Raw genomic sequence first — 22,690 nt, 5'->3', positions numbered from 1 at the left:
TTACACAACATATCTATGGCAACATATCACATGGAATCGTTATTAACACCGATTTGTTATATTAAAAAATCCAAATGAAGTCTGATGAAGCCAACATTATATAATGGAATAAATAAATACATTTAAACGAACAGAAATTATAATAAACAATTATTTTCGTTAATTCCCACGTTTGAATAACTGAACCTTGACGGTGCTATAAGTACACTGAATTTTTGTAATATTGTGAAAAAAATACATATTACAACTACTTGGATTCGAAAATTATGTGGAAAAATAAATTTGCATGTATAACAATGGACAATTACACCACAAACAACGCTTTGGTAATGCATGCATATCACTTTTCAGGCGGTGATTCAGTGATTCTTCTTCAGTGTTACGTTGCCTACACCCCGGAAAATTTTCAGATCTTTGGCCAGCCGACTATAATGAAATACATCCATCAATTCGTTGCAATCTGAACATTGGAAAATCCTGCACGCATTTGTTGGAACTATGCTAAGTTCGAAAAATATCAACGCATGGGAGGTTGCCGCCGAGGAGGGTCGGGATCTGCAAAGATTATGAGAGAAATAATGAAAAGCAACGAGGAACCACACACCTTCATGTAAGCATATGCTATTAAAAATACTTGGTAGAACAGTGTTAGGCTGAGAGTCCATGCTGAGAAATTAGAGCTACTAACGCTGTTTAGTCAGTATAAGGCTGAGAGTCCATGCACAAATGTACTAGTTTCCTTTGGTACTGTCCATAATATTCACCAACTGCAATGACATCATCGTTTAGGGGGTTCAGCCCAGGTAAGTTTGACAGCTTATCTTTAATTGAAGACGCCTCTTCCTCAGAATCCAAGTTAGAGAGAAATTTGGCATGGATTTCACGGCAAACAAGTATGAACATTGCTGCTGTGTCAGGCAGCTGCGCTTCCCGAAGTGCAGCCAGTGCCTCTGGCAAGGCACCAGCTGCAACATACAAGATCAAAGCCCTACATTGAAACATGGTTGCGGTTGCATTAAAATGAAATAGTGACATCGTTCTAGAACGACCGATTTTTTAAGAATGATACCTCCAAAGGTTATGTTCAGCGTACAGAACTTGTTCGGCCCATCTATGCAATACCCTGTGGATTGTTTCACATACATACAAGCTACAGTCATTTAACCCTTGAAGAATCAACTCTTGAAAGATTTTACAAGCATTATACAAGGATTCTTTCCCTTTGACCAGCTATTTCTTACTTATTCTTCCGCTTTTTTAATGCTATCATAAGTTTTGTTTTGGTAGATCAAATATAAGGTCCAAACAAATCAACAAAGCATGAACATATATTGTTAAGAATACAGTGGAAAATTGTGGGCAATGTGTATTTGCATTCATTTCCAAGCCCCATTTCAATTGTAAAACCAAGTGTAACAGTTTTGCTTACATTTCTTCTCAAAATTCATTTCACCCATTTTCAGACGTAACAACAGAATCATTATATTGAATATAGCATTACATCACTCACCAAAAATAGTCTACTGTTATATATATTAGATTAGATTTATATTATCTTCTCTTCCAATAATATCTTAAAATTTTATGACACTCTCCACAACATTAAAATAGATACGTGAAATTACATAACCGGAGGGGCAGAAATCGTGAGAGTCCAACACAAAATAAAGAAGAGAAAAATAATATGGCAAATTTGGGCCAGGATGCAATAACAATGCCTTCTAGTTTGACAGGATATCACATAACATTGTGGCACTCTGAACAAGGAGTTGACGCACATGAAGTATAAAAAGGGTAATTAATCATATATTGTTGAGCAAGAGCCAAGAAAACGATATGGACAGTTTGGTGGCGGTAGCTTGGTGATCCAGTAGAGATGCCGAGGAGTGCAGTAATTAGTAGAAAACTGGGATCAAATGGGAAAAACCTGGTTTGGTTTACATCGTGGGTTGTTGAGCAATGTCAGTTACAACAATAAATGCATTTTGTTATGTTTTTCAGTGGCTTTAAACCATCATAGGGCTTGGTACTAGAGAGTGAAACTGGGGCTTTTTGAGAAAACAAAATTGGAGTTATCCCTAAAAAAACCTAGAGAGCAGAACCGAGGTTTAAACGAATTTTCTTTTTAAATTCTACTGTGTTCCTACTAAAAATAGAAAGCCATCTGTGTAAATAAGCTTGCAACATTAAATGAACAAAATGGTATTCGTGTACAGTTCTAATAAAGTTGGAAGATAAACTTGATTCTGAACTTAAGATGGAACACACCTTGCATAATCAGATCCTTTTAAATGTGTAGCAGCTAGTGTCGCAGCATCAGTCCATCGTCCAGCATCCTGCAACTGAGAAGAGATGGAACTACATATAAGCAAACATAAGAATAGCATCCCTTTCTTTCTTGATCTCTTTGACTAGTTTTTTCCGAAATTTTTGATATCAGTTACAAAGGTTTATTCTGGTGCAGCTGGGTGAGCTCATCGTGTAATTAAAAGGGGTCACGGAGAGAGAGAGGCAAGAGAGCTGGGCATAATCCATAGCAAGAGGCCCAACAAGAGAGGACAAGAAGAATAAACAAGCCAACATAAATAGCCCTGAGTTAGATCTTAGTAAGCTTTAACAATCACATTTTGAAATGCACCTTGAGAGAACAACTGGAAGCAATGATAAAATGTATTTCATAAGTATTGAACATGCCGCCTTACTGGGTGTAACCAAGGTTCTAAAAGCGCAAAGTGCGCCGAAGCGTGAAGGTCGAGTTTCAAGCTTTTCAAGGTCGAGTTTCAAGCTTTTTCACGCAAGCGTAAAAAAAACATTTCATTCCAAAAAATGAAATATTGTGTTCTAAAAAGTGGTTGTTCAATCAATTTTAAGCCCATAGAAGCTTAAGGGAGAACAGTGGTTGAACTGGATCCCCAAGGCACAACTTGCATTTGAAAAGAGTCATAACACGTACTGTGCGTGTCATGGTGTACATTGGAATTATGCATAATAAAATCAAAATCATAGCCGGGTAAAAAGCTCGTCTTTAATGTGTGTGTGTGTGTGTGTGTGTGTGTGAGTGCACATATCACACAGATAAAATGCTACCTGAGAGCAAGCTTCCTGGTATCTCCCTACAGCACAAAGCAGATGTGTGCCAGATAATGATCTATCAGACCTGACCATGTTGGCTGCAACTACCTAATCACAATTCACAAATATCAAATCAATAAATATTATGGGCGTCAACAAAGTAGTTCAGAAGAAACAAGTACATACCTTCACAGCCAGTTCAAGCAGAGAACTGGACACAGCAGAAGAAAGAGCAACAGCTCGTAAAGCATTTGCATAGAAGTAAGAGCTCTCTGGAGGAGTTGAGAGCAATAAACTAACAGCAGCTTCCAAGTTACCAACTGAAACAAGTCTGACCATCAAGAAAATAAAATTTACTTGGATCCAATGATGTGTAACATACATTGAGGTTCTGTATAATTCATTAAGAATGTCCATTAACTTGAGTGCAAAACCATGAGCACACATTGCACTTAAAGAAGGAGCAGTCAACACTAGACACATGGAGTGCCTCCGAGCTTCAAAGGTTTTCATTCAATACTTTATATATATATATATATATATATATATAGATATATATATAAATTAAAAAGAAATATAAATTTGATGTCTTTTTAAATTTGAATTAAATGAAAAGTTCAAAATGACTCTTCCTCCACACACTTATCACAATCATCTTTAAGCTCTGCAACTGTAAAGAACATTGGGTATTAAATTACATTTCTCCAGATCCAAAATCTAAAAGTATTAGGTATACAAATCATGTTCCTCTTGTAACTACCAACCTGGAAATTCGACTACCATTTTGTGATTCTAAGGCATCTAAACCTGGCTTCTGTCATGCAATAACATCTATTGCAGATAGATACGAGCATGTTTATAAATCTGTCCAGAACTAATCACAAATCACTGTCTAAACTTGATTAAACTGACAAACATATCTATTAGCACCATCACTCCAGGGAGTTCAAGGAATATTTCATGTATCATAAAGCAAGTGAAGTAACAAATTCAACTTAACTATGCAGGAAGAATAGAACTATTAAACATAATGATAAAAGGAAGATGCCTAATCTCAGTGACCTTCCATCCTATTATGCTTAGATCAAAATAAAGGGTCCAAATCAAATTGGGATATTTGGCGGAATAAGCGAACTTCATTTTTAAAAAATACTCTCTCCAAGTATATTTGAGTGTTTTCAAATTTGGATGTTTTCAAATACACACGAGAGAGTCATTGTTTTTAAAAAAAGTTTGACCAAGGTTATTTTCTAATTACCCCAATCAAATTCACATATCATGTTCAGTACTTTCTGACTAAAAGCAAATTGAATTTAATACGTCACATTCTATTTATGAACAAAAAATGAAACTATCAGATTATTTACGAATATTTTAGCTTCACAGTGATGAACAAATGTGCCAAATCCAATTAGCCCATAGCCACTTAACCAAAAAGCACTAAATCTTAAATATAGCTGAATATATCAAATAGAATAATGCACAACACGAACATGACTATGGTTTAACTGTTAACTATCAAAAAGGCAATTGCTATCTGGATCAAAAAATAAATGTAATTGAAGAACTGTAAACCTCCAAAGTTTTTTTTATAGGAAACGATTGTAAACCTCCAAAGTTGGTAATAGAATTCTTAAATACAGTTCATAGAGGCCATGGCTAATTTTTTTTATAAAAAAAAGCATGTGATATGGCGACAATGCAAACAGCCCATTGACAGTTTCAATTGTCTCGTAACTGAAGGATAATTTTAGAGGAATAACTCACTCATGTACACGGTTTTGAATTGCCTCTTCATCTTCTAATTTCTCATGCCAAGTAATCCGTTCGGTTGCACGCTCGCACAGTTCTTCTGGTTGAAAAGCCATAAGTCTAAGTTGGCCATTAATCTGGTCATGAGAAAAGTACCTAAGAAAATTCTCAAGTATAGCATATGATATATGCATTGCCACAGCATGACTCTTATCATACAAACAAAAAGGCATCATAGCTAAGTTGATATCAACAACGATGAAAACTAACCAACAAATTCTTTTTCCCCGATCCAGGCCCTGATTTCCCTTTAGACGATATCCTACTCAACATTGATGCCTCGTCTATCTCAGGAGTTTGAGCTGATGTTGGGACTTTTTGTGGAGACTTATTGGCCATTTTAAACATCAAGTGGTTGAGAGCATGAGGCAGTTGTAGCCAAAATAGTGATTCCATGGAGTCACCAAAGACAGCAGCAGCAAATGCCAACCTCAACGACGAGTCTTTTTGAACAACTTTAGAGTATAGTCTAACTTTATCGTCATCAAGCAGGCAGCCTTAATAGAAAACAAAGAGAGATAAATGTTATTAAATGCTTAAGATCCAAGAACTCTACATGTTGGTAAACAAGAAAGAAACAGACCTTCTTTACGGTAAGGCTCTAATACTTTGAGAAGCATCTCTGGAACTACCGTGTCACCAACACGCGGTGAATCCATCATATAACCACGAAAATCTCCATCAGATGGGGTTCTTGGAGTATGTGAATCTACGATAGTCATTGCTGTATTAAAGGCATCAAACCATGCAGGCTTTACACCCAACTGTATGATCATCCGCAACGCCTTTAATGAAGAAATATCTAAAATCAGCAATATAGAACCTAGAGGACATTACCACCAACATGAAACCTCCAAGTCATCAGACTATTGAATTATACTAGTATATATTATCATGAATCAATGCTCAGTGACAAAAGAACAAAATGCAATCCATCAAACTGCATAGGATTACAATCTCTCTCTATTGAACTACCAGGTCAAGAATCGGAAGATACCAGGGCATGTGGTGTGGGGAGCAATACAGGAGAAAGTAAAGGTACGGGCCGAAATCTTTCCTTCATGGACCGGGATTGAGCGCCAATACCCCCAAGTTTCACGTCACTTCTGCATGTGAAGGTATTTGCCATCACATATTAATTCCAAAGCCAAGTAAAATGTACATAAATTTATAATCACAATTTAAAAATGAAACGGGGTTATGCCCAAACATACAGTAGATATGACACATAAACAGTTCGCTTTCAATAGCCATCAATTATCCAAGTATAGGATAAAACTGAACCCCCATTAAGAAGGAACTGATTTTATTTACTAGTGACCACAGTTACATGTCCATGTTTGACCCATTTTCTCATAAAGACTGCTCTGATGATATCATGGATGGCTTGATCCAGGAAAAAAATCCAGGGGAAGATTTAAACTAAACGATGGCAATGTGGAAATCTATAACGGTGATTCTTAATTTCTGTGACCCACGATCTTCACTTTTGACGTGCTTTTTCCATTCTTGGTTCACTTTTTTCATATTTCTATTTTACAGTTTGTAATCATCTAAACCGACTGTGCACTAGTATTCTTACAAAGATCACAACAGTTCTGATGAAATAGGACCAAACAATATTTATGTCTTATGACAAGTTGATAAGCAGATATACAAAATTTGGCCGATTGCAAAATTAAAATTACTGTCAGGGGAAGAAGTTATTGTGTTGTTCTGGCAGCTTAACATTCAGACATACAATCCCAAATAAGATCCAGATTTTCTCATGGACAGCCACTCTGGGTAAGCTACCGACCTCGGAGATGATTCAACAAAGATGTCCTGGTATTACTTTGAGTCCCAACTGGTGTGTTTTATGCAGAAATGAAACAGAGACTCAAGATCATTTGCTCATTCATTGTCCATTTTCCGTATCTCTGTGGGCTAAAGCGTTGCAAGAGCTGCGATTGGTTTGGGTCACACCAAAGTCAACAAAAGAGCTATTCAATATGGATTTGGGACAGCCAAATGGTAATAGAGGAAGAATTTTTTGGCAAACTGTGGTTCACTGCATTTGTTGGACGGTTTGGTTAGAAAGAAACCGAAGAATTTTTGAATATATTGAGGCAAATTCAGAGGATTGCGGGGAAAAAATCAAGATCAACATGGCAATGTGGATTGGAAACCACAAAGCCTTCACTAATGTCTCCTTTTTTGATTTGATGAGACATTGGGAATATGTGTATTGCTAGATTATTTAATTTTTATTTTTATTGGATTGCGCGACATTATGACAGTGGACTACTAGTCCACTGATGTACTCCTTTTACTTTATTATTATTAATAATTAATCGTTTCCTATCAAAAAAAAAAAACATTCAGACATACAAAATTTGGCCGATTGCAAAATTAAAATTACTGTCAGGGGAAGAAGTTATTGTGTTTTTCTGGCAGCTTAACATTCATTTTATGAGCATAAAAATGAGCATTTTAGTTGTTCAAAATATAAAACATCAAAACTTGTGCCAAACTTGAAGGAACATACACAGTAACTTCAACAAGACGGAAACTACTATCAGCTCCAGCAATGCACAGCACCAACGGATCATTCTTATTTGTTCGCAATGGCATCCAATCAAGTTCAAGTACAAGTGTTCCAGGAAATTGGGGTTGCAAAAGAGAATTAGCCATTGGATCAGGTGAGTCCTATAAATCACCAACAAAATTAAAAATATCAAAATCAAAGAGAGAGTTATTCAAGATCCACATGAGAAAAAGTGAATCGAAGCTTGACATTTGCATGGCCTTTTAAAGTACTTTAATTGATAGAACCAGGGAAGAAATGGCTTCCTAACTCAAAAATTTAAAACAGGTGATTCGGGAAAGTGGAAATTATTTACAAGTGTATGGGTGATTTTGCTGACAATACCATAAAATCATTTATGCCATGTCTTGCATCCATTTTCTACCCCTCCACGCCCAAAAAATGAAACCAAATTTTACAGTTTCATTTTAATATTCTACCTCCATAGTATATTTACTTCCTCCATCCATCTCAGGACTCAGAATTTAATCATATTTTTACTTTAATTTTACACAAACCTTCTAAAGTATTATGTTATGGACCCAAACTCATTGGGCCCAGAGACTTCTGAGTTAGCAAGCCCACGGAATGAAGAGACAAATAAACAGAGGCCCAAGATTGTAAATGTATATTCTAGAAGAAGGAAGGAGAGAGGCGGGTAGGAGGAAATGTATAAAAAGAAGAGGGAGGGTAAGCTAGAGGGCATTCAGTTAGATAGAGTGATGAGTCACTAACAATTTGTTAGTGTGAGAGAGAGAGTGATTGTAACAGGAAGTTGTTATTTCCATTTCACATTATAATACATTTTCGGTTACTAATCGGAGGTTGCTAACAATTTGGTCCGACCTGCCGGATCCGCTCGAGCTGAAGAAAACATGGCCAGCACACGATCAGAAGCGAAGATGGATAGCATGGAAAAAACGCTGATGGGGATGCAAGACAACATGATGCAAGTGCAGGGTCGATTGGACAAAATCGACAGGGCGGTGGAAGGATTACTGGGGCTGAGGGAGATGATGGAACAAATTATTAAGGCACAAGGGGGAGCAGCAGATGCAAGCAATGAAGGTGGCGAGCAACATGGGATTGGGAGTGATATGTTAGGGAAGGATGAGAGTGTGCGCCAGGAAGGGAGACGAAAGGAGGGTGTAGAAGAAGTGAAGTTGGCACTGAAAAAAATTGAGTTACCGGGGTTTGAAGGAGAGGACCCGTTGGGATGGTTGGGGAGGATGGAGCAGTACTTCGAGGTCCACGAAACACCAGTGGAGTGTAAGCTCAAATTGGCTTACATCTGTATGCAGGGGACCACGGTACATTGGTTTCGATGGATGAAGGTGAGAATTCCGAACATGGGGTGGAATAGGTTTGCGGAGGAGCTGATCAAACGTTATAGTGGATATGACGCCAACCCTTTCGAACTCATGGCGTCATTAAGCCAAGGCCAACAGTCAATAGACGCTTACATCGAGCGTTTTGAGATGTTGGTCGCACAATTGGGAGACGTCCAGGAGGACCAATGCTTGGGCTACTTCCTGAGTGGATTGAGGGAGGAGATACGACGGAGGATGATCGTTCACGATCCTCGAACGGTAGATCGGGCGATGATGTTCGCCAGGGGGTTGGAGAAGGAGTTATATGGGACGGCGGTAGACAGGGGAAGAAATAAAGTTGGATCGGGCCTGGGGTATACACAAAAATCGGTAACTAACATGGGTTGGGCCAATCCATACCCAGTACATGATAGGGACCGTAACAAAAATCTTTCAGGGCCCAATGTTAACATGGGGACTGCTGGTCTAGGGGAGCAACGAATGAGAAACCCAATTTCGCAGCAATCCTACGGCAGTGGGCCTCGGGGCATATCAGGAGGAAGTAGCGGGGGAGATCGCGGTGGGGTGGCAGCGAGGATACCACCATACCAAAAAAATCGAGATGGTAGGGTGGTATCTCACCAAGAATTCTTACATCGACGAGAGAAGGGACTGTGCTTTAAGTGTGGGGAACCTTACCACCCAATGCACAGATGTACCAACAAAAGCTTGAGGGTGACGATTTTAGCGGAGGAAGAAGGAGACGAAGGCGAGTGGGAACAGGCGGAGTCAGTGGGGCATAAGGATGAGGTGATACGATAAACGGGGGAAGGAGGGGAGCCCGACGTTGAATACAATACTCTGGAGCTACCCTTGTATTCTGTAAATGGCATCAACCATCCACAAACATTGAAAATGAAGGCGAAGGTGGCAGAGCGAGAAGTGATAGCAATGGTGGACAGTGGAGCAAGCCACAACTTCATCTCAAGAAAATTAATCACGGAGTTGGGGCTTGAATGGGACAGGAGCGTTTTTTTTGGAGTATGTCTGGGGGATGGCTGTCGAGTGTCTTGCCAAGGGGTGTGCAGGGGATTAGAGGTGGATATGGGACAATGTCGAATTCAAATTGAAGGGTATTTGTTTGACTTAGGAGGAGTTGATCTTATTTTGGGGGTTGATTGGCTTCGCACATTAGGTGATGTCCTGCTAAATTGGGGCAAGATGGAGATGCGGTTCAGCTGCAATGATCAAACAATAGTCTTAAAGGGGGATCCATCCCTCAGAAGATCATCATTAATCTCATTAAAAGGGATCTCCAAAGTGAGTGAGGTAGAGTTTTGCGGAGCAATATTGGTCAAATGGAGTGAAGAAAAGAAGGGAGGGGCAGACAGGAAGGGAGGAGGCCATAAGTGAAATCCTTGCCAAGTATGAGGTGGTATTCCGAGAAACCAGTGGATTACCCCCTTGTAGGCAACAGGATCATGCCATATGTATTAAGGAGGGATGTGGACCAGTATCCGTCAGACCTTATCGATATGCCCATCATCAGAAGGATGAAATCGAGCGAACTGGTGAAGGAGATGCTTACATCAGGGGTGATACAGATCGGTAACAGCCCCTACTCGAGCCCGGTAATACTAGTAAAAAAAAAAGACGGAAGTTGGCGATTTTGCATAGACTATCGGGCATTGAATGATATCACTGTCGCTGACAAGTATCCAATTCCGGTGGTGGAGGAACTATTTGATGAATTACATGGAGCAATGTTCTTCTCAAAGCTGGACCTTAAATCTGGATACCACCAGATTCGAGTCCGAGCCACGGACGTGCACAAAACAGCGTTCAGGACACATGAGGGCCACTACGAGTTTTTAGTCATGCCTTTTGGACTAAAAAACGCTCCGGCCACATTCCACGCAACCATGAACGAGGTATTTCGCCCTTACTTGCGAAAATTCGTGTTAGTTTTCTTTGACGATGTTTTGATTTACAGTAAGGATTGGGAAGGTCATATGCAACACGTCAAAGTAGTATTGGCATTATTACAACAACACCAGTTGGTTTTAAACAAAAAGAAATGCCAATTTGGGTTGAGACAAGTTGAATACTTGGGGCATATCATCACGGGCCAGGGAGTGAAAGTGGATCCCACTAAGGTTGAAAGTGTGGTACAGTGGCCCCAACCACAGAACACAAAAGGACTAAGGGGATTCTTGGGACTAACCGGATATTATCGGAAATTCATTAAAGATTACGGGAAGATTGCAAGGCCACTCACTGAGCAACTAAAGAAGAACAATTTCGGGTGGAATGAAAAAGCTCAAGAAGCCTTCGAGTTGCTGAAGCAAGCAGTCGTGACCACTCCGGTATTAAAGATGCCAGATTTTTCGAAAGAATTCATAATAGAATGTGACGCATCAGGGACTGGAGTGGGGGCAGTGCTAAACCAGGAGGGCAGGCCTGTTGCTTTTTATAGCAAGGCTTTGGCGGACCGAGCATTAACCAAGTCAACCTATGAAAGAGAGTTGATGGCATTGGTCTTGGCAGTTCAACACTGGCGTCACTATCTGTTGGGACGGAAGTTTCTAGTGGTGACGGACCATAAACCATTGAGGAACCTGCTGCAGCAACGTATAACCACGCCAGACCAGCAATATTGGTTGGCAAAGCTACTGGGGTATGAGTTTGAAATAAAGCATAGAGCGGGAAATGAGAACGGAGCAGCAGACTCTTTATCACGAAGAGAGGACATTGGACTTTTGGCTGCTATCATCAGGGCAGAATGGGTGGGAATACGAGACATCAGACGGGCCGTGGAAAATGACCCAGCATGTAAAAAGATAATGGAGGGGATGAGCACGGCCCAAGGCAGTGGCAAACACTACTCAGTGGTTAATGGTTGTTGACTCTTTAAAGGGAGGATAGTTATTCCACGAACCTCGCAGTGGGTCTACACATTATTGAGAGAATTCCACGTTACTCCGGTAGGGGGCCATTCGGGAGCCTTGAGAATGTATAAAAGAATAGCAAGCAACTTCTTTTGGCCTGGAATGAAGAAGAATGTGTACAAGTTTGTGTCCGAATGTGAAGTATGCCAAAAACAAAAGTATGAGGCTGCTACCCCGGCCGGCTTATTACAACCTTTGCCTATTCCAGAAGCAATTTGGGAGGATTTGGCCATGGATTTTATTACAGGACTACCGAAGTCAAAGGGGTTCGAAGTAATTCTAGTGGTAATTGACAGACTGTCTAAGTATGGGCTATTTCTACTCCTTAAACATCCTTACACGTCTTGCTCAGTGGCCGAAATCTTTGCACGTAATGTGATCAAGTTGCATGGGGTCCCAAAAACCATTGTCAGTGATAGAGACGCAGTGTTCATGAGCCTATTTTGGTCCGAATTATTCAAACTACAAGGGACTCAACTCAAGATGAGCACTGCTTACCATCCAGAAACGGATGGGCAAAGTGAAGCATTGAACAAATGTGTTGAAACCTATCTCCGGTGTTTTTGCTCGGAGTAGCCCAGGGGCTGGTCGCAGTGGGTGCACTGGGCGGAGTATTGGTACAATACCTCTTTTCAAACGTCAGCTGAGATGACACCTTTCGAAGTAGTGTATGGAAGAAGACCCCCAACTCTCATTAAGTTTCTTCCTGAGGAAACTAAGGTGCCAGCAGTAGCCCAAGCATTAGAGGACAGAGATGAGTTATTAAGGCAGCTGAAATACAATCTAGAAAGGGCTCAACAACGCATGACCAAATATGCTAATAAAAACCATCGAGAGGTTCAATACCAAGAAGGTGATGTGGTGTACCTGAAGTTGCGACCACACCGCCAAAATTCAGTTAGTACGAGGGTCTTCCAGAAGCTGGCAGCAAGGTACTACGGACCTTACAGAATTTTGAAGAAAGTGGGACCACTGGCATATCGCTTGAAATTACCGGAAGGGTCCAAGATACATCCAGTATTTCATGTATCTTGTCTAAAAAAAGCAGTGGGACATGACCCTAATGAAGTTAAGTTGCCAAGAGAGGTGGACACTGACTTGTTCCTCACTTTTGAACCCGAGGAAGTTGTGGCTGAAAGAACTAAAAGCAAAGGAGGGCACTTGATCCAACAGATACTGGTGCGGTGGAAGGGAAGAACAGGGGAAGAAGCAACGTGGGAAGACAAAGAAGATTTCACAGCACAATTTCCAGAATTTCGCCTTGAGGACAAGGCGAATCTTGAAGAGGCCGGGCATGTTATGGACCCAAACTCATTGGGCCCAGAGACTTCTGAGTTAGCAAGCCCAGGGAATGAAGAGACAAGTAAACAGAGGCCCAAGATTGTAAATGTATATTCTAGAAGAAGGAAGGAGAGAGGCGGGTAGGAGGAATGTATAAAAAGAAGAGGGGGGGTAAGCTAGAGGGCATTCAGTTAGATAGAGTGATGAGTCACTAACAATTTGTTAGTGTGAGAGAGAGAGTGATTGTAACAGGAAGTTGTTATTTCCATTTCACATTATAATACATTTTCGGTTACTAATCGGATGTTGCTAACATATTATACCTTTATTTTATTTCTTAATTCGATATATAATATATCTACAATATGATATCACGAACTAATATTGTATGACATCTACTATAAAAATATCCCATTCAAATAAAACCATAAGTAAATAGCATTCTTGTCCAATTATTTTAAGAAAATAATTTTTTGGCAAACAATGAAAGAAAAACAAATCGTTGCCTCGGTCTACCACACGCTATCATCAAGATAACTTCCAAAGAGATATGTGTGAAGACAGCATAACATGCGTGAATATTATCAATTAGTGTCTTGTAAACTTACAAGGTCAAACACAGAAAATGTGTTGTCATAGAATAGAACAGCAATGCGCCCACGGCTCCGGTCTCCAGGAACAACCGGTGAGAACTTAATTCTCTTAATACCATCCCTGTGAGTGTTGAATGAGGATGATTGGCCAGTAGTCACATCCCACCAGCGTATGTTCCCTGACCTGTCCCCCATAACCTGAGATGGGGATGCAAAGCTTCTAATATGAAATTTCCAATTAGGTAAAAAACATGTAAACTCAATATTGGTTAATTAGTCTGAAATGGTACATACTACATGAGGCAAGCGATAGGCCATTGCCGTAATTAATCCATCCGAGGAAACAAAAGATGAAGATGGCCATTTAGGTCTGACATGATGAAAAATTGAAAATGGTAACAGGAGTCAGAGAGCATTCATGATGTTGAGAAAATGGTAATATAAAGAAAGAAATCCATGATATACCACACATCCGCAATACAATATGGTTACTTGGTAAACATAGAGGAGAAGTAAAATGCATATGAGATACTTCTGGATGATATTAATAAGAATGTCGAAAACTGCATAAAAAGTTTTTGGATACTCGAAGCATTTTTATACAAAAAGTTTCTTAAGCAAACAATAAAAGTCTTATATAAGATCAAATTTTTTTTAGTGGAGAGAACCACTTTAAATGGTCTCAAAATTTTGCCAAGATGTTCTTTTTAGGTTTTGGCATGTATCTATATAAATGTGATTAACAAAACAACTATCCCATTTCAAATAAAAACTCTCATACTATCCAATTGTCAAGGAATAAGATCAATCACCAATGTGATACCTGTGATTTCAAACGGATTCTTACTAAAACCCAATTGAGTCCAATGTGCATAGATGATGTAATTGGTCTACTAAAAATCACATCTTTAAACAATTACAAACTGAGGAAGAAAATAAGCATGCCTGAAATCTCTGATTCTTCGTCCATGAACCTCAAAAACTCCAAGTGCACCATTGACCAAAGCAAATGCAAAGCTTTCCGAAAATTCATCTTGCGATCCATCAGCTCCTTCTGCAACAGATGAACTATTGCATGTAATTGTGATGGAATCTAGAACAAAGAAGGATCAGAGCCAAGGACTGATCAATATATATAACTTCTCCAGCAAAAAGCAATATCTAGAACCTGATGAAGGGGCTTTAGTAGGAGAAGAGGTCCCAGATGGAGGCATCCCAACACGGTCTCTGGATAAAAATGACGAGGTTCTTGAAGGTGTACTTTGAGTTGGCCTTGGAACTGTGGGAAGTGTCCATTCAAGAACAGTGAATGGCAGGGCTAACGACCGCAGCTGCATGATAAAACAATAAAAAATTCACTTTTACCGCAGATTTTCAGGTCAAAGAATCAATAGTTTACACAACCAATAACAATTTTTATTCGTTGTGTCAAAGAAAAAAAAAATTCTGATTTAAAAAGTGGAAGCAAAGGACTTTCAAAACAGCTGCATATGGTGCAGAAGATCAGGGATATAATTCAAAGATGGAGCTATCTCAAATATTCTATAAAAAAAGCTCCATGGCTCATTAAGAACCACTGCATACAGCCACATATGGAGGAAAAGTCTTTAAATGGACACAGCGAAAAATTGATTAGCAGTCTGATTATTTACCACAAAACATCTGAACCTTAAACTGTTGAAGAATGAATTGGTTATCAAAACATCCAGACACACTTAGTCAAGCAAAAGAAACAATGTCTTGCTAAAATCAAGAATGACAGAAAAATAACCAAAATTGGCAAAACTTCCCATTATTGGAGTCTTTGTCATTGCCCAAACCTCTACAGGAGCATCTCGAAACAAGATCAAAAGATATCTGAAAGAAATTGCAGCCATACCATGGAAGAACAAATTGCATAAGATAGCATGACAAGGAAAGGAAGCAAGCGTCAAACAAATGCATGCAAGCAAATCACTTACACTTTGAATGATAAATAAGCATTAGGGTTGAGTTTGGTATTGGAAGAAGAGGGTACTGCTATGGCTTTAAATCCCAAGGACAATATTCAGCAAACCTCATGTTTTTCGGAATTTGTATGCATAAAAATGTTGGGAAACTATTTAATGACTGATATGTGATGTAAATATTGGTTATTATCACGTCCCTTTTCTAAAGATAGTCTTCTTGTGCTAGAGAAGTAATATATTTCATTCTCATCGAAAAGAAAAGTCTTGCTTGCGGAGTATTCTAACAATGTCATAAACTTATCGAAAGAAAATTTCAAAACATTCATCCAACTCTGCCTAATATAAAATTAAAAAATATCTTTTTCAACTGACTCAATATGTTATTGATGATAAAATCTTAGGTCACATCTGTAACGGGCACAAAAGCCTGAACTAGGGCTCATAACTATCCAAACCAGCTCAACGAGGATATCAACCAGATTCAGTCAAGGGATAACGATGACCAAAATTAAGGATATCAGCCAACTTTAATCATGGAATAAAGATTTCAACCAGCTCTAAAACCATAGGATTCTAGTTTCCTAATTTATTGTGCTTTCTTATTTTTCTTGCATGATTAGTCAATGGTTTCCTGATTGAAATAGTGTCCTATTTGTATTTAAGAGAGAAATGAGTGGAATAAAATATCCGAGTGAATATTCCAAATTCTTGAGCAACAAGATCGGGAGGTTCTCTTGAGAATATGAGTCTCTAATCTTATTTCATCCAAAATAGGTAGAAAAGGCAGAAAAAGCCACCAACAAATCAACCTTCTAAATGACCAACCGCTCAATCACCCTATAAATAGATCCTTTATCAATGCCATAACATCCCTCGCGTCTGTAGACGTGAGAAAATGGAGTGACTGAGACCAAAAAATTAACATCTCATATTATTCACTGGTACTATTACGCTAACTACCGCAATCCCAGAAATCTTACAGGAGTGAGGGCCCAATCTTATTGCTTCACACCCTCTTAAATCGTCCTCCTCAAAAACTTCAATTCCTGACCCTTGTAATGTTTAACTGATGGATTTCCAATCACAAAAACTCTTAATTCCTTCGGATGTATAACTTATGTTCTCACGAGTCAAACAAACTTTACAAACCTAGTGTAATATCACCCTTGCTAGCCTTGGATACTAGCAAGGATATGTAGATCATGCAACTTTCATCAACATAGGAGGATGAGAGGTGATCCATCTTAACAATTTATGTGGATTGTCTAATCACTGAAGATGATACACGTTAAATCCAAGAGTTTAAATAGCAGTTGGAGACAGGATTCTAAGCATAAATTTTGGAGAATTGTAAGTGGTACTTTGGAAGAGAGATTTAAAAAATGTGCGATCGAATTTTCATTTCTCAATGGAGATATATACTCAATTTACACGAGGAAAAGGGGAAATTAAGGCGCAAACCTGATTGTGACCCTACTGAAGAAAGGTGGTAGTAGATTATCCTCCAGTTGACAAATGAAAATACAAGTGTTAGCTAGAAAATTCTCTCTTTCTTGAATGACCTGACATACACTTGTGGTTAATCATTATAAATTAGTTCATGCACTCTAGAACTTAGCAACATCTATAGCAATCTGACAAAATTCTTTAACATCTCAAAGAAACTCGATCTAAAGTGTTGATGCTCAGAAAAATAAAGTATCGATATTGAAACCTTTGCAGACTGTTGATAGGCCTTGGAGTTGAAGATAATTAAAAAACTGCCAGGTATCGTACAAAATCGTGTTGAATTTAGTCATGTGGGAATGGTGGAAGCAGAATTTAAAGCTATTGTACAGGGTATATGTGAAATGCTTTGGCTAGAAAGGCTCATGGGAGATCTGTAATGCCCATCTTTGCAGATCAGAACTTCACGAATGTAGCAATTAGCGAGGCCACTACCAGTAATGTAAGTCGTCTAACTCAATGTGATCAAATAAAGCAAGTAAGAATCAACCAACCTCCTGACTAAGCTTTCCATCTTCCCCAACCCAATCACAACCAATGTCCAATACCACCAACACCAAAGAGAAATGGATAAAAAATGACTGGATAAAAATAGAAATTGAAAGGGAAAAGGGAGAAAGAGCAGAAACCGATGGTCACAACATGAGTAGAAAAATTGGTTTACTGTACCAATGTTTTCCAGTTCTAACTATCCGTGTTTTTTACTAATTAAATAGCTAATCAAGCATGTGTAAATACTGTTTTTGACAGCTTCTTTTAAATTGTGAAGTAGCAAAGTCATGACTAAGTAATCAACTGGAAGCCTTCGTATAAGTTTATTTAAGTTGTTTTATTTTGACAGGCAATAAGATCTTTGTGGGTTCATAAAAACAAATCAAACTTTGAAATTCACATAAATGAAACATGGGTCTTCAACTCCCTTGCTTTTTCGAATTTTACAACAAATGCAAAGAATTGATTTTTAGGGCTAGAGATAGATTATCATGCTTGTTCAGCAAGAGACAAAAAGACAGAGCACTTATCAGTTAAAGTAGAAATGTGAAAAAAAGAGCAAATAAGTACATTATAAAAATCAGCGAACCTTCCAGAAGATGAAGCCCTCAATGCTCTAATTGGAGCTTTCTCTGGCTTTTGCATAGTTCGAAATGTTCGATTAAGGCCACTTCTTAAGCAGGTAACAACTAGCCTATTAACATAACCTCCTGTTTTTTCGGTTACCTAACTCCACAAACCGTGTTAGAGTGAAAACTGCAGTATAATGATAATATCTGAATGCGTGACAAAGATTGAGGCATATAACCATAAAATAACTTGGGCAGTTCCGACCTGTGAATAAGAGAATGACACCAATCTTGAATTTCCCAGCCAGCGTAATCCCCTGACCATATTACTATGAATGGAAAAACTTGCAGCAACAGCATTTGCAGAGATATCAATCACGTCAACTGTGCCACTTTGAGTTCCTAAAGCAACTAGCGGAACAGCTACAGCAGGAGAATTTCCCCCACCTTCATGCATCGGATGGATGATTAGTTGACACAAAAAAAAAAGTTCGCCAATATCTTGATAAACTCACTCTATATTTTGAGGATCAGAAGACTTTCCACCAGGGTCGAAGTGAAGAAAGGATTATAAGGATCACATAAAAGAATGAGAGAACTCACGTGCCAAAGTAGCTGTAAGCGAAGGAGATGGTACAGCCAGCATAGTCACTGTTGACGAGAGAAGATGCAGTTGCCCAACTAGGTTAATCTGCGTTAATATTATAGCAAACACAAAGACAAAGGTAAGGGCTTGTTGTTTCTAGTGAATTGCAGGATATTACATACCGGTTCCCACCCAAATCCAAAATAAACATATAATATTGTTTCCTGCAATCACTGGAAACCTAAAAGAATTTGAGTTTGAAAACCTCAACAAAAAACAGCAAAGCAGAATCAAGTACCTACAAAATAGTAAAATTTTCAAGGGGCTAAGCCCAATATTATCCAGCAATGCCTCGAGCATTTTTTTCGACCCAGTTCATCGTAAAGCTTAATGAAGTAAATAGTTATGAACATTGAGGGTGACACCATGAGATAGAATCAAAGCCCTTATTTGTTTTGTTTTCAAATTGAAATTTTTCTTCTATTTTGAAAAGATGGTTCAACTCATTTCTTCGTTTTCTCTTCACAATCAAATGGTTTCATCTCTCTTTCGAAGGTTTTTATTAAAAAGATTTTCAAAACCCAAATCCCTTCATTTTTCCACATAATTGATTATATTCGCACATCAATCGTCAACTCAAACAAAATATATTTTCATCCACCTATCACCAACAACAAAAAACAAAATAAAAAAACGAAATATCATCTCGAAATTACTTTCAAGATTTTGCAAAACTTTGATAAATGTTTTACATGTAAACAAGAAAGTCAGAGATGAAAGCCTGGAAACTCTTCAAATTGACCATACCAGTAGAAACCATGCACCAATCATAACATCTAGAAGCTACCATGCCTCAGATATCTGAAATTTGTTCAGTGACTCGTACGGAATCCACTAAATGATCTGATTGTGGAAATTAAAGCCTTCTTGTTATTGCCAGGTAGATAACCTTGATTTACTGACAACTAGCAAATTTGGAAAATAAAAAGATGATGTTTAATTTTTATTCCTTTGATCCTTTCACTTGGTTTCTTCTCATGCTGCCAGTGGATCTTCAAAAGATTATATTCAAATTAATATGAAATATTTAAATACCATCAAATCTATCACAGCAAAGTTTGACATGAAAGAGATTTAAAATCTACAAAAAAAATACTAGCTTCGCGCATTAACATACTCTAGACAGCCTACCTTATATAAAACTTCATCTGCGGCAATGGTACGTCTAGATTGGCAGTTCTTTCTTCTATATTTATCATCTTGCTGGTTAACTGAGCTAATTGCATATTCATTAGCTGAACAAGCTAACTGGGATTCAATTTCTGGAACTGGAACTTTACTGGCTTTTACAATTTCACTAACAATCTCTATATCCTTCAGAACAGCGCTGGATTCTTCAGCAGTCAGGCACCATTTCCACAGTTTCCCATCATCCGAAATTGATATTAAATGAGTTTTAGAAATGATAGAAGATTCATCAACAAAATCAAATGGACTATCAAAATCTATATCAAGTGAAGTCGCATCCGAACAAAGCTTGCCAATATCTTGGAGTGTTGAATCTAATTGGGAGATGGTAACAGCCAGAAGTGATGGAGAAGGAACAGATGTACCGATTAAGGGAATCAATTCGTCCATTGAACACATAATGTGCACCTGCTCGCCTCTGTGGTAATAAACAAATAAATATGCATAATTACATTTCAAATCTAGATAACAGAGATTTTTCTAATTATGCACATGATGATGGCGTACGAAAACGAATTATCAATCAGACAATTTATTTTGCTTTATGGCATTCTGCTGTACAAAACTCTATTAGCAAGAGCAGAAATAGCAAGCCAGTAATAGAACTTAAATCTCCTAAAATTAAGTTTTTCATCCTTTCAAATAGATACATACGCATCACTGCATTACTAACATTCATAAGATCAGAATAATGAAAAAATCACATTTGTTTAATCATAAAACTTTGAACATCGTCAACATATATTATGGCTCAATGCTTATGGATTAATGCGTACACGGAAACATAAAGTTAGAAATACCCGGAACTGCAAAGATGCAGAAAGGGGTTTTACTTCATAACTAGATGCAGTAACCATTATCATTTCCTTTCGTTGTTTCACAAATTCTAGAACCCGTTTCTTTCCACAATCCTACCAGAATAAACCTTGAAACTCTCATTAAACTTCAGCTCCATTATTCGAAGATTGAAAATACGACAAAACAGCTCCAAAAGAAAGAAAAAAGGTGTGTGCCGCACTCACGAAGGACTGTCAGTGATATACTGGAGGAAGGTGGGGATGACCTTTCAGCTCAAATTCATTCTCATGTCACATAGCAACTATAAGAATGATGGAGAGTAAGCATTGAGTCCCGACATCTTTGCTCAATCAATTATTGTCACACAAACAAATTCAGCATTTAACTCGACCTTACAATAACTTTATTGGAAATTAAGAGCCGGTCATTGTGCCTTTTTTAGCACTATATATAATTCAAATTAAACATCACCATAGCCATGTGACTTTTAACAACCTATTGTGCTGAGTACTCACTCTTTGCATCGCCAAGTAGTGAGCTTCCCATCCATATGAACACAGTAAAATATATCCATACTCGCATCTGGCAACACATCTAAAACCTTTCCGCATCCCCTTGGCAGGCCCGTTGCAAACAAAACAGATTCATACTGCAAGTCAAACACCACGAGCTCCCTAGGAAAGCCTACTAATAACACATGCTTCCAGTGTGGCGAGAACGCAAATTTCACCAGATAATTTGGGAAAGCCGCCGAAGCTGGCGCTCCACCATTGCTAGGAGAATCCCTCTCCAGTCTCTGCAATTCCGAGGCCTCAGTACGAATCTGAAGCTCCTTCATCACAACGTCGGTCTCTGAGTCACCAAGCAATTTCACCGAGAGTAAGAAGCCCTTGAGGCCCAGAACACAGAAATGACGTGAATCAAAGGGGTCGCGGCGGAGACAGGAGAAGTACTCTGGTGAAGCGTCATACTTAAAGAAGCATCTCCCCGTAGCGGTATTGTAAAGAGAGAGCAATGAAGGGCCGGAAATGGCGGCGAGACCCCAGGAGTCGGAACGGGTCTGAACCCAACAGAGATCCTGAATGCCCAATTTAGACGAATTAGAAGTATTGCTGTCCAAGAACAGTATCGGTGATTTCGATCGGAAATCTAGGATCGAAATGCGTCCATGGCGATCACCCACGGCGAGAAGAAGGTGAGGGGATGAGTTCTCGAGGAGGAGATGAGGGAGTGAGAGCGGAGACCATCGGACAGCAGTTATGAAAGGGGAGACAGCAGAGGGAGAGGGCGGGGGCATGGGCATGGTGGAGACGAGCTGCATGGAATGGGTGTCGAGAACGGTGACGGAGCTGCCGGAGGCGTAGGCGAGTAGGCCAGCTGAAGATAGATCAGCTGATCCACCGTTGTTCTTGGACGGCGGTCCGGGGAGCATGCAGTCCCATGAAGAGGAGGAGGTGGCGGGGGAGGCGGAGGAGGACAAGAGTTGATCGCTCTGCGACCGAGGTATTGACATTGTTATTGGTCGTGCACTCAAATTTGGGAGATCTGAATCATCATCGTCTCTATATATATAATAGGCCTCCGCCTAAATGTTGCAATATATGGGCAGCCCACTTACCAATGTTCATACTAATGATATTTAATTATTGGAAAACCTATTACCTCAACTAAGAACACATAAATATATATATATATATAGTAAGTATATAATATATTGAAATTATATTGGTAAGTTTTTTGTGGTAAGGTGTCATGGGACACGGATCAACTATATAATATTTACAATAATAAGTCATGTATTTAACATAAAAAAATAGTAATTTTTTATGAGTGATCAAATAAGATATCTGTCTCACAAAATTGACTTGCATCTCACAATTTTTTTAAAAAAACTTATCTATCTATCTATCTATATATATATATATATATATATATATATATAATAATCATTGGTTTTATT

The 22,690-nt window shown here is 38.8% G+C and overlaps 1 protein-coding gene across 6 annotated transcripts; it reads right to left on the bottom strand.

Annotated features, from left to right (window-relative positions):
- Positions 1–117: 117 nt before the first annotated feature.
- Positions 118–22,292, bottom strand: LOC142529161 (uncharacterized). Of its 6 annotated transcripts, none has more exons than XR_012815842.1 (21): positions 21,246–22,292; positions 19,876–20,350; positions 18,702–18,789; positions 18,364–18,545; positions 18,119–18,255; positions 15,374–15,439; positions 14,751–14,914; positions 14,528–14,675; positions 13,877–13,952; positions 13,598–13,780; positions 7,412–7,572; positions 5,882–5,990; positions 5,468–5,669; positions 5,095–5,381; positions 4,840–4,961; positions 3,259–3,403; positions 3,088–3,180; positions 2,269–2,342; positions 1,070–1,123; positions 605–988; positions 118–477 (listed from the first exon to the last, which is right to left on the bottom strand). XR_012815842.1 is itself a non-coding variant. In XM_075634598.1 (21 exons), the coding sequence occupies exons 1-20, from the start codon at positions 22,241–22,243 to the stop codon at positions 694–696; spliced, it is 4,056 nt and encodes a 1,351-aa protein (XP_075490713.1). In that variant the 5' UTR covers positions 22,244–22,292; the 3' UTR covers positions 118–555; positions 689–693. The 6 variants fall into 6 exon arrangements, 5 of the variants coding, with proteins under 5 accessions (XP_075490713.1, XP_075490712.1, XP_075490715.1 ...); XM_075634598.1 differs by having other exon boundaries at positions 118–555; positions 689–988; positions 5,882–5,987; XM_075634597.1 differs by having other exon boundaries at positions 118–555; positions 689–988; positions 21,246–22,291.
- Positions 22,293–22,690: the final 398 nt, after the last annotated feature.

This window comes from Primulina tabacum, chromosome 16 (genome assembly GCF_025594145.1).
Source record: "Primulina tabacum isolate GXHZ01 chromosome 16, ASM2559414v2, whole genome shotgun sequence".
Taxonomy (NCBI): domain Eukaryota; kingdom Viridiplantae; phylum Streptophyta; class Magnoliopsida; order Lamiales; family Gesneriaceae; genus Primulina; species Primulina tabacum.
Note: the sequence above shows the minus strand (reverse complement) of the source record. Positions and strands in the feature narration are given on the sequence as shown.

What these genes read in the sequence shown, in the direction of transcription:
- LOC142529161 (XM_075634597.1), bottom strand. Translation starts at nt 22,243, where the DNA reads ATGTCAATACCTCGGTCGCAGAGCGATCAACTCTTGTCCTCCTCCGCC. An exon ending in AGGGCTTCATCTTCTGGAAG is followed by an intron (nt 15,440 to 18,118) that starts GTTCGCTGATTT and finishes AATTTCTTTCAG; the next exon opens with ATATCTTTTGATCTTGTTTC. An exon ending in TCCCCACACCACATGCCCTG is followed by an intron (nt 5,670 to 5,881) that starts GTATCTTCCGAT and finishes TCTTCATTAAAG; the next exon opens with GCGTTGCGGATGATCATACA.